Source organism: Perca fluviatilis, chromosome 16, assembly GCF_010015445.1.
Source record: "Perca fluviatilis chromosome 16, GENO_Pfluv_1.0, whole genome shotgun sequence".
NCBI lineage: Eukaryota > Metazoa > Chordata > Actinopteri > Perciformes > Percidae > Perca > Perca fluviatilis.
The window spans coordinates 22,340,694-22,353,103 of NC_053127.1; the positions used below are offsets into that span (position 1 = coordinate 22,340,694).

At 41.9% G+C, this 12,410-nt stretch overlaps 1 protein-coding gene across 1 annotated transcript in view; it reads left to right on the forward strand.

Moving 5' to 3' along the window:
• The first annotated feature begins 502 nt into the window (after nt 1–502).
• The window catches only part of ephb4a (eph receptor B4a), a 40,008-nt gene continuing 28,100 nt past the window's right edge, over nt 503–12,410 (forward strand). Inside the window, exon 1 of the mRNA XM_039777803.1 lies at nt 503–1,473. Coding sequence (XP_039633737.1) covers nt 1,395–1,473 — 79 coding nt within the window. The 5' untranslated portion in view covers nt 503–1,394. The remainder of the gene's footprint in view (nt 1,474–12,410) is intronic.

Genomic DNA, 12,410 nt, shown 5'->3' on the forward strand with positions numbered 1-12,410 from the left:
ATCTTTACAGCATCATTCTAATTTTCATTGAAAAACATATTTAAGTGATTATGGTGTGATTTTTGCGGGGATGTGTACAAAACAATGATGTTAGGCTCTCTTAAGTCTGTAGAACATGATGTTTGGGCAAGGACCTATCTATAGCATCACGCTATTTAATTTAGAAAATAATAATTTTGACACATTTCGCCTTTAACAATTTAAAAACTTTAACATTGCGCCTCCTGCGATTTGAAAAGGCAGTAAGCCATTTTGCAATTTTGATACAATTTCCATTCATTTTCAGGCCTAGTGTATAGCCTACAAAAGGGTCACTTTGAGAAAATAAAACAAAACTAAATCGTTTCTTTAACCCTAATAGTGAATATTCCTTCTTTTTTTTCCAAATGTTTGTCATATGGGTTTTATTGTGAAGGCGCCCTCCGGAAATCCTGTATCTTATCGAGTGCACTCTGCACTTGACTCTGCTGCTATGGAAACGTAGTGGGCGGAGCTTGCTGCTGGTGCCATTCGACTCCGGCTTTGATGCGGTGATGAAGTCCTCAGTGACCAACGTACAGTGTCAGCCCTACGAGCTACTTTAGCGCACAACTTTTAGTAGCCGCTGTTGGTCCAGTCTGCTGACTTATCCAGAGAACATTTACCCCAGTTTCAGTCTAATTTTCGCCTGTTAATCCAGGCCAGGCTAGACGTGTCGCGCAGTATCCCCACCACCTTTCGTGGATTTTTTTTCTCCCCCCGCAGCCCTAGCTAATAGTCTGGTGCTTTAAGAGGAAAAAAAGGAAAAACACACTTTCGCGGATTGTTTTGCCGAACATGACGAGAAGATGTGGAAGTAGGTATGAACCGACTGATAAGGAGGAGTATCTCTGCAACTAACACATATGCAGTGAGGTGCCCTGGTTGCGGATTCAGGCTGCTCGATCATCAGGCTGAGGGGGAGAATTTGGGAGAAGTCGCATGGAGCACAAAGCCGAGGATACAACAAGTTTGGACCATGCACCCCTTGTGCTGACAGAGGACTGAGGTGGAAGAGGAGTTGAAACGCTGAAGCATGTTTCTGACTGTTGTTCTTCTGCCCATACTTTCACCACAACACAAAGTTGGACAATTCATAGAAGTTTCGAGTCCGTGCTAACACTTGCTATTTAAGGTGCTGCGGCCGACCAGTTAAACGTGCTTTTAGATTCACAATTCGTCTGAATCCGCACTTAGCAAAAGTGTATTTTTTTTTTTTACTGCAGTGTTGTGTGAGGCTCTCCGAACTGAAGTCCACTTTAAATGCGGACTGGTTTGCGGTCAGTCAGTGCACAGCCGAGCTGCCAGTGCCACTTGATTTTTAATTTACGGCAAAACAGAAGTCGGTTCATTTTTTACCATTTAGTGACAGAACTATGGAGCTGACATACAGGATCATTGTTCTGCTGGGGTGCATCTTCCTGGACTGGGCTCTTCTGGCTTCTGCAGAGGAAGGTGAGTCCGGAGTTTTCCTTTCAAATGCTGCCTGGACTTGTTTTTCTGTGGTTGAATGGCTGAGTGAGATATCCAATTTGTATTACATCCTGTTCCTTGCCAAAAAGGGAGTGCAATAAAACCACAAGAAATTTGAAGAGCATGCTATGCAAAGATACGCAAGAACTTAACCTAAATATCATGGACATAATCTTAGAAATATCATGGCAGGATGTGGCTGCAACCTCACTGATTAAAAGTAGCCTACTGCATGTTACAGACATAACATTAATCCCAGTAGTAGTGCCACCATGGAAATGTGCATTCAATTATGATTTGATTTCCCTTTTCTTCTGGCAGTGGGCTATTTATCTTATTTTGAAAAGAGTGTCTTCCACAGTGTTGCCAAAGAAATTACAAAACATATTGGTTTCCTCTCCTGATATTGTCTGGAAGTCCATTTCTAAGATCTAGTCACTATTAGTTATCGCTTTAATGTCACCCTAGTTATCACTTTTACCCTCAGGACCCTTAACCAGCTCACCCTAAAATCAATAATATAAGGACATTCAGTGCATTGAGGCATACACGGCTGATGTGGTTTTCTGTGGGTTGATGTAGATGTAGAGATTTATGTGACACATTTTAGCATTTACATTCAGCTTGGAGCAAAAAACATCAAACACTTAGTATCAAATATATAATCTGGAGCATGATTTATATTAGTTTCTGGCAGCAGTCTTGGCATCAACAGGCAATTTGTTCTGGATCAGCTTTGTGAACCCTGGAGGGACAAATAGGACTGAAATTAGCTATCATAATGAAGAAAATAATGCTTTCAAGTTGTCTGGTTTTACAGGCGTGTATAGATCGGCATCATCAGCATAACAACAGGGCCAGTGTCTGGATAATTGGCTTAAAATGCATGGGTGGAAGACTGAGCCTCAGTGAGCCACATTGACAAATCAGAATCAACTAGAAGGCCTGGGTGTTCATTTATTTTTATCTCCTGGCATGTCTCTGTCTTTTTGTGACAATAATGGGGAAGTTTCAGTGCTGTGAAGTCAATTGAAAACTGATTTGAGTTTGTTAAGAATGCTGTAGAGACAACTTTCCAGGGTTCAAATTAACTTTTTCATCCACCAGCCAAATGGCTAGTGAATGTTAACATTTTATCAGCCACTCAATAGATCATTTTTTTGGCTGGTGAATGAAGCAAATCTACCAGCCACTTGCGTATTTTAACATCATTTGGCTGGTAAATGGTGCAAATTTTGTTTCTGTAAAAACTTTGATTAAAAAAAAAAAAAAAGGTATTTGGAAATATTGGGCCTATGTTTTACTGTGGATCAAAGGATCACAACTGGGTTTCTGTAAGACCTGTTGATCTGCAGGGTTTTTAAAAGTACCTTACTGTTGTGTAGGCTGCATGCTGTTGTGTTTTTGTGAAGAGTGAAGACTACTCTTTATTCTCCATCATGCTGTTGCTGGTAGGTACTGTTTTAGGTTTACACACAGCTGCTCAGGATGCCATTGTGGCTTAACAAGCATGTTTTCTAGTCTCATTTTTCCTCACTAGTTAACATCACAATGTGAAGAAGAATGGACACCAGTGTTTGGTGGAAGACTTAGGTGTGCGTATTTGGCAAGGGGTTTAGGCGTCATTCCTCAAGAAAATGTTACGTTGTTATTTTTTTTAAAAGAAGCAATTTTCCCATACATTTTGTGTGGTTTTGCATCAACTTGTAGTTGTGTTCACTGTTGTATCTTTTTGGTCATTTTTGTTTTCTTTTCTGCGTGTGTTTTGAGTCTCTGTGGTAGTTTTGCCTTTCTTTTGCTATCACTTTGGACCGTTATTATTACAATATCTGTGTCTAAAAAACATTGGAAAAGCTAGAGCAGATAACAAATAAATAACACTCTAAAAGCTTAATGACTAAACTTAAAGCTAAAGAAGTCCACTGGGGGACCAACTACAATCATCAGATCAGAGAAAAGTATTTTCAGCTTAGGTGCCACCCAAAATGGCTCGGGTGCTGCACCTAAACCTCATAATGGCGGGGAAAACCTTGGACACACATACGTGCATTAACTTAATACAAAACGTTGACACAACAGCCATTTCTCTGGCTAGTTCCCAATTTGTACTGCTAAATAAGGTAGGTGTTTTGTGACAAAAAAAATTAATTTGCCATGAAAACAATGGTCTCTTTAACAGTGAAACCTTTCCCCAAGTTTGTTCATTCCAATCCATAGTTGCTGTAAACAGGAACATCATGAACATGCATGGCTTCACATACTCTGTGGCAGGAACATGAATCTGTCAACTGCTTCTGGTTTGAGTCTGGGCGTCACGTATCCGCTGGTACAACATGCCTTTTCTTGGAGGGGTGGACTTACACTATAACTTCTACTATCTAGACTCTACTAATACAGTACGTGAGATCACCCCGGGTCTTCTGAAGGATGTTTTGAAGCTTAGATTTGCAGCTCAAACACACACCCATCAAAAGAAGGTGTTACTGCTACTGAGAGTCTGAATTCTTGCAGGAAAAAACATTGTTGACTTTGTATATCAAGAGAGAAGGTTGGGATTTCCCCAGACATTTAACATTTACTCCGTTTTCTGGGAGCCAAGGCGCAGCCGATTAGAGGAGGTGTAGCTTGTACTTCAGCCGGGGCCCTACCTCTGACTCAACTCTGACTTTCTCTTCCTCGGTCTTTTTCTCCGAGACAAAAGAGATGCTTTTAATCTCCGATCTGTGTGGATAGTAATGCTCAGCAGGCTGTTGGTAGCAGAATTATCAAACAATCCCTTTTTAGAAAATCAAGAATAGTCTCAGTCAACTTGGCTTCGTTCCCCCCCCCCTTGCCGATGTTTACAAGATGCTGGTTCCAAACAGGTGCAGCACAGGCTCGATATGGAGGACAGACATATCGGGAGCTGATGGGTCGTAGCGCCTTGCCGACTAACTCCAGAACATCTGTGTCCTGCCAAGTGTGAGCAAGATGTCTGGTTTCCGTATCTTGGGTAATGGCCTGCTCCTCTGCCAGCACGCTCTGGATCATCCTCCCCCTTGTTCTCCACCTAGTAGGGAATTCTGTAATGAACTGATGGGAGGGAAGATGAAGATCACAGCTGCCAAATCTCTCCTCCTTTTCCAACTAAAGGATAAATGACTCACTTACACCACTTGCTCGTTCAGCACATGGATCTCTCGTCCTTCTGTCTCCATGAAGATTAAAAAGCAGCCCTCTTGATCCGATAATTACTTTGGCTGGGAATTCATAACAAGCTTTTGGGTGGAAATTGAAATGAAGATGCACACAAATTGTCACACACACACACACACACAGAGAAAAACCAAACACTTTTTTTCTGCCTCGAGTTGGAAATAAAAAATGTATCACGTACAGAATACTATAACTTAAACTGAAAAGGCACAAGCTTTTTATCCAGTATTAATAATTCTCACTAATGTAGACCTGCTGCAATTTTAAAAACATTTGACACTATAAATGTAAGCTATAAATGTTATTTATCCTCCCACACACAAGCTCAACCTGTAAAGTACCCATTTTGTTTTTCTCCCTGCCCCTCGTTATTCCTTGCACATACAGTTTCTCTCTCTTACCAGTGGCAAGATGCAGCCAGTGACAAAAGCACTGCAGTCTTTTTGCACCTGCTCAGGTCCAGAGCTGCAACGATATTACCATCATTTTCAGAAGCGATGCAAACTTGTCGGCACTCATCTAAACTCGGAGGACAAATTTTCAACCCGGTGGACGACATATTCTGTTATGTCCTGTTTAATTTCCATGGCTTGAACCACTTTTGAGAACTTTTGCTACTGAATTACTACTGTACTACTGTAATGCAAATAGTAGGAGTTGTCCTAATCAAGAGAAACAGTTTGTAGTGGCGCCAATTCTCAAGTCAATTTGCCATTCATTATTTCAGAAGAAGAGCTGTTTCCATTGCACTTCGTTGCATTTTATTTTTTTTATTTCCTGTGTTTCCACTCAGGTTTTTTTGAACGTGGAATACTAAAATGTGCACAGAAACGAGTAGATGGAAATACACCATAAGAGTCTTGTTACATGGGTACATGAAACCTGTCGATCGGTTGTAGTTGAGAAACAGCTGAGATTCTGAAGTTGATGTTGTCTTTAGCAAAATTGATTATTTTTGGCTGGGAGGCTTGCACTTAGTGCCTATAGTTTTTACAGCATTGTAAATCTAGCTTTCTATATCCTGGCAATCATCTGCTTCTGCAAAATGCTATGTTACTGCAGCCGTTACCTCCCTCCATTTACAAATCATCGTTTCACATGGTTTGCAACAACAGAGTGCAGCTGCCAGTGTGATTTGTTAAGCAGAAGACAGACTTGTTGTTAGGCTGAAAAACATCAACAGCACTTTTTAAGACCATTTTATGGTTGTGTGTCGAATCGACGGCGTACAGACGACCCTACGTAGCCTGACGCGCACCTCTCGAAAAATGTAACTAAACGTCGCAGCGACGCTCGGCCATGGCTTGGTAGCTTTGCATTTCCCCCAACTCATTTCCTGGTTCTCCTTCTCCATAAACATGAAATCAAGGAGATGGTTAACTTTTCCTGCAACAGATTTCCCACCGTAGTCAGAAAACACAGGGGAGACACTTTGTTTCTCTCACTATGAATCTAGAGTTCGTACTCGCTCCAAAGCTAATTGCTAATAACAAGCTAACACACACACACACACACATGCCGGCTCGACACACACACCAGCGCTCAAGTATAAACCTCAGGCCACTTACGTAGGCTACGGCAAAAGCTCTGCGTGGAGCCTGCGCAGAACTGTAAAACTGGCTTTAGCCTCTGCTGATGGAAAGAGGGGTGACGTGTCCTCCTGTCTCTTGTAAATTTTACACACTGCAGTGTGTTTTTTTTCCATATATCACACTCTGCCAAACCAAATCAAACTTATACAAAAGAGTTTTCATTAACATCTTTTGTTCTGCACTTGAAATGGCACACCTGCTGCCTCCATCCTGAACAATGAGCTCACACAGCTACAAGTAGATGTGCCATGGGCCAAGTGGGAGTAATGTGATAACGGAGTAATACATTCCCATTTCCCATTAGAGTTACATGATTTAAAGCATTGTAAATTAAAAACAATATCTTCATACATATTTGATGAGGGAAAAAAAAAAAAATCATAAAAGCGGATATATCGCCATGCTCTAATGTGAGTGGGTTGACAAAGACGCACACACTTCCCCACAAGCACAGGCTCGCTGAAAATGTTGGGCAGTGATCTTGATTGGTAGTGGTTGGGTGGAAGAAGCGAGGGAAGCCAGTTAGGGCTGGGTATTGCTTATAAAATGCCAGTACCATAAAAGTGATACTGATACCAACAGAGTACTTCGTTTGCTACCTTTTTTTCCCTACTTCATTCGATACCCATCATGTGAATCGAAGCATTCAGTTGCGTAAAATGCTACCACCACTCCTACCCATCCTAATGATTTTTACACAAATGCATTTAAAAAATGTTTAAATGCATTCAACTTCACCACAGACTGTATGGGTTGTAGCTGCTGCAGTAGTGAGCCAATCACAGGTCTCATTAAATCGAAGAATGCTGGCGGTGATTGGCTGCAAGCAAGACCATATAAATCTTATTTTTTCCCCAGACTTGACTAGAGAAGGTTCAATACTGCTTAGTACTGTTGGTCGACACCTTAAAGGTATCGAAAACCGATACAGCCCTAAAGCCACTGCACATCTGTATCTTGCCTTAAGGCGCTGACACACTAACCCGATAATCGGCCGTTGGACAGTCTGGCGAGGTCAGTGACTCGAGTCTGTTCCGTGTGTCCCGTGCCGTCGTCCGTCTGAGGGGCTGTCGGCCTTCATTTTGGCCGACCTGACATGTTCAGTCGGACTCACCCGGAAATGGCAAGCGGAATGAGCATGACTAGAGTCTCTCAAAATCTGACAAAAATCTTTTAAACTGACCTTTGTTAATCTGAAATGAAGACAGATTCAGCAACTGCATGGCCTATGTCTCGCATAAAATGTTTTCAGAAACATGTTTCAGTGAACTATTTTAGTACAATATGAGATTGTATTCTGAACGAGCCGCCATGACAGTCTGGCTTTGAATTTCAGGACAAAACAAACTCATGTTACGCGTTCGTCCAATCAGCTGCCGGTTTTCATTTTTTGGGCAACAATACAGATTAGCGCCACCTGCTGTTATGGAGACGTATTACGTCTCGTCTCTTCGGTGTGTTCTGAGGCACTTTTTGGACCAACTCGGGGAGACTGATCAGTCCAGGCTTTTCTGCTGATGGTTGTACTCACCAGTTGCTTATAATCAGTTAGTCATACAACATAGCAGGCTTCTTTTAAAGGGAATTCAAACAATCAAGGCATATTTATGTAATCTGCTGATAAAGCGCTTTTAGGTGGAGGGAAAGATTGACATCATCCCTCTAAAAGCTTAAATATTCTCGCATTTTCTACACAATGTCTCTTCTGTTTATTACCTCCTATCTCCTCGTTGACATACCTAGCATGATGAATGGCATAATGCTTCTCAATCTAAACTAAAACTCACTAAGTGTCTTAAATGCAGAAAGGATGTTTTTATCTTGGAGGCCTTACTTGAGCCTCAATCCCTTCTTTCACAGACATGTAGCCTTTTCTTTTGCTACCCTTTCCACGTCCTCTGTCTCCTTGATGTTTGACTGGTGCTGTACTGTTTTCTCTTGCTGACTGTCTCCCCTGCCGTGGAAGTGTGGATCGTTTCCCAGAAATCCTTTTAAACGGAACCGATTTTTATAAGAAAGGGATTTGCATTTAAAGCAACCTCCCCCCTCTCTGAAAGCCTGTAGCCCATCACCCTCACTACCTCAATCCGATGATTAGCTTCCTCAAGAGTTAAACAGGCATCCGAGTGCCACAAGTACTCTCAGTCCACGTCTTTCTGTCGCTGTGAAGGATGCATATGGCAGCCGAGAATTGCAGGTGGATGATAGTTTAGCTCGGTGAGAGGATACACCCCCAGCCCATACATCCATGTCAGGCATTCACTTTGGAGAGCCAGTCTGTCCTCCACCCACACGCTACTCTCTGAGAGTGGGACACAATGGGGACAGGCTGCAGCAGAGAGGGAATGAGGCCACAGCCTATCAGCCATAAGCACCAAGGAGAATGGGACTTTTAGAGGGATGGGGGTTCTCTTTGAAGTGAGTCAAGGAGAGATGGGGAGACCGGCGCAAGTCGACGAAATGGAAAGAGTGCAAAGAGGGCTAGGAGGGTGCAAGTAATGTGCACGTCTGCACACTGCATAATGAGCAAAGTATGTATATTGCCTATTTGCATTCTGTAATCATACACACCTGGGGCCAGAGATGTGCGATATATGCGATGGGATGAAAATGTGATTATAACAAAGGGATTAAAAAGGCCTTTAATTAGGGGGGGAACAAATGAGGAGGTATTTATCTCAGGTCCATCTTTCTCATTTATCTTACGCATTAATCACAGCTGTTAGAGGCACACTGAGCATTGTGTAGCGAAAAATCCTTTGTGAAGCATTTCTGCGTGCTATGGTTGTCACGTGCCTTGTGGTGTTTTGTCGTCACATTTAAAAGAATGGAATGAAATCTTGAAGGGGGTAAAAAGCAACATGAGGCCGGCGAGACATGTGGCTGGATGTGCAAGAATTGATTTTAAAAAAAGCAACCTTGATGTGAAAATGTCTCAGCTTGAAGCATGCGCCATCAGTAGGCTTGATTCGATTTGAGTCTGGTATATTTTCCTCCCTGCGTCATAGGTTGACCTACATCTTGTGTTTGATATGGTCGCTTTAAGTTAAAATGCAATTAATTTGGTTCGACATCAACCTAGAGACCCATGTGAACATTTTGTGTCCACCTTTATGCACGCACACAGCTTCAGTATGTCTCCCAGGGCCTGCTTTCATATACCGCACTGAACCAACGGCATAACAGAGACATTCCTGTACGCTAGCTGCCCTCCTACAGCCTGCACACAGCTAAGAGCTTCAAGAGGGAGTCATGCTACAAATAGGAGTGGGTCAGTTCAGTTAAAGAAGCATTAAACACCTTTTTGGCACCTTGGTATCATATATTTTTAAGGAGTGCTGCACACAAAATGTTCTCTCCCTCATGTTTTTACACATCACTGTGCTTTTAAGTGATTGCCTTATTTACTCTACTCTATCCAACCACTTGAAGAAGAGACTTTGTATTATTAAAAATCTGTCAGTTTTTCAGAGATTGGACTAAAGTGTGGTTTTGTAATTTAGTTGGTGAATTACTCTATTCACCCCTTGCTGAAAACATAACGTGGCTGGCCAATAACGGAAAATTATGCTCTTTGTACTCAACTAAATGGCTTCACATCTAAAGAGATGATTCTATCTTTATTTTAGATATATCGGTCACGCCACACAAACACCCAGTCGCAGGCTTGGAAGAGCAACGCATAGGCTGATGAAGAGAATTAGCTCGCAGTGTGTCTGTTGATGTTTGAATATAAAAAAGTGTGATGTGTCAGAATACAACAGAAAATTTTCACAGAGTCTGTTTTCTTGTATCTCTACTTAGATGTGTCAATCCTTAGATGGTTTATTTAGCTGGAGTCTGCACTGTTGGCTTCAAGCTGTCCACCTCCCACTGCAGATTAGTCACTGAAAGCTGTGTGTGTGTGTGTGTGTGTGTGTGTGTGTGTGTGTGTGTGTGTGTGTGTGTGTGTGTGTGTGTGTGTGTGTGCGTGTGTGTGTGCGTGCGCGCATTTTCTTCTCCAAGATTTTGTTTCTCCAAAAAAATGAATTGTAGATTCTGCTTTAGTAAAGGCTTTGATAGCAATTCTGTTATAAGTACAGCAGTAGACATTTTTGGGGCTCATCACAGCAGTAGATAGAGCTATGTGGGTTCTTTATCATGCCAAATAGGATTGGTAACCTATCATATATCATTTTATAAAAGTTCACATTTCCATGGTTGTTTTGATCACAATCTCTAAGGACGATTAATCGGTAGGGATGCACCGAATATTCGGCCACCGAAAATGGCCCAAAAGGGCATTTTCGGTTTTCGGCCGAAATACTTTTATCACCGAAACAATACGGCCGAAAATGTTGTGATGACGCAAACAGAAACCGCGACCTGCACGTGTGTCAGTACCCGATCCGTTCCACCTGCAAAGCGTCTCCTAAGCAAAGAGGTTGAGACGGACCACGGAGTGAAAACAATAAAGAAAGTACGCTCTTAGAGTCTGTCAGCACACGTTTCAGTGAGATCTATTCGGATCCTCTGCACTTCATCGCGACTGTACTTGATCCGCGTTATAAAGACCATTACTTGGATGCGGAAATAAAGCAGGGCGCACGAGAAATGATCCAGGCCGCGATGGATGCGGAGAACCCGCGTGGAGACGGAGACGAGCAGCGCCGAACGGAGCGCCCAGCGCAGGAAGAGATCAGCGCGCAGAAAAAAAGACTTGTCTCTCTGCACCAGATGAGGGGCATGCACCCTCGTTGTCTGATATGTTAAGTGAAATCCTGCAAGAAAGTGCCTCAAATAATAATAATAACAATAGGTAAGCTATTCTGTTCTTAGGCTACTATATACTGTATGTGACTATCAGATATTTTTTTTATTAAACTTTAATATTAATTTATACAATTGCAATGCCTTGATTTTAAAGTTAGTACACAGTCGTAGCCATAAATGCAATGGTACTAATAATTGGCTTAATTTCTTTCGGTGTTTCGGTTTCGGTTTTCGGTCTTGGTTTCCTCTTGTTTCGGTTTTCGGTTTCGGCCAAGAATTTTCATTTCGGTGCATCACTATTAATCGGAAAGTAATCAAAACCGATATTCAGAACCTCTAGCCGACGTAATTTGCCCATGTCGGTTATTTGTTTTTTTTAATCCTGTTAATACTTTTCCCAATGTGTGTATTCATGTACGTTCCCCTTAAAAACATACTACCACGTGTAGTATGCAGACAAAACAAAATAATCGTTCATTAATCGTAATCGAGGTAAAATGTTTAATTAATCGCCCTACTAACAATGGAAGTTAATTTTGCTGCTGCAACTCTGTAGGATATTAGATGGTTCTTCTATCATCAACACCCGTTCCAACGTCTTTTCTGTTCATGATTAAATGACACAAGACATACATTTGCTAATAATTAATCTATACCAGTAGTTCTCTGACAAACTATCTGCTCCAATTGTTGGCAGAGTCTCCTGCTGCTTAGGAAGACCATCCCAGATTTCAGCACTGCATGTCTCTAAAGTGTCCGCCCTGCAGGGGTGCCAGTCTATGACTGACCCTGACCTCAGGTCTCCCCCTGGACAGGAGAAGACAAGACAATGAATATCCTCTTGAAGGATAAAGAACGTGTTTGAAAACAAGCACATATCCTGCACTTTCTCATGGTGCTTCTTCTGCTGCGATGACACAGCTCAGCTCTCTGACTTGACAGACGATCAGCTGCCTTCAAGCCTTCTATGAAGGAGAAACTTGAGGCTAGTTTGTTTATAGAGGCCAGTTCTGACCACAGTGTGATGATGTATGATAGCTCCCAGGGAGGTGTCTGTATAAAGTTGTCAGACCTGAATTTGTTCCATAAGGGTCTTGGTGCTGTGGTATAAAAAACAAAAACATATTGGCAGCTTTCTGTCTTAGTTATGTTCTTTTTCTAGGATGATAGATTGTCTTTAAATGTGATCACTCGATGATAACCATTTCCCAATCTAAACCTCTTTTTTTTTTTTTTAAGTAGATGAGTTTGGCTTTGAGTTTCTGTTTAGCTCATTTCCTCTTCTACTCTGCAATTGTACAGACGATAATCTTTGACGACATCTAACAAAGTAAAACCTTTTGCCAAAAGCATGCCGATAAAGACCGTCATCACAGAAAT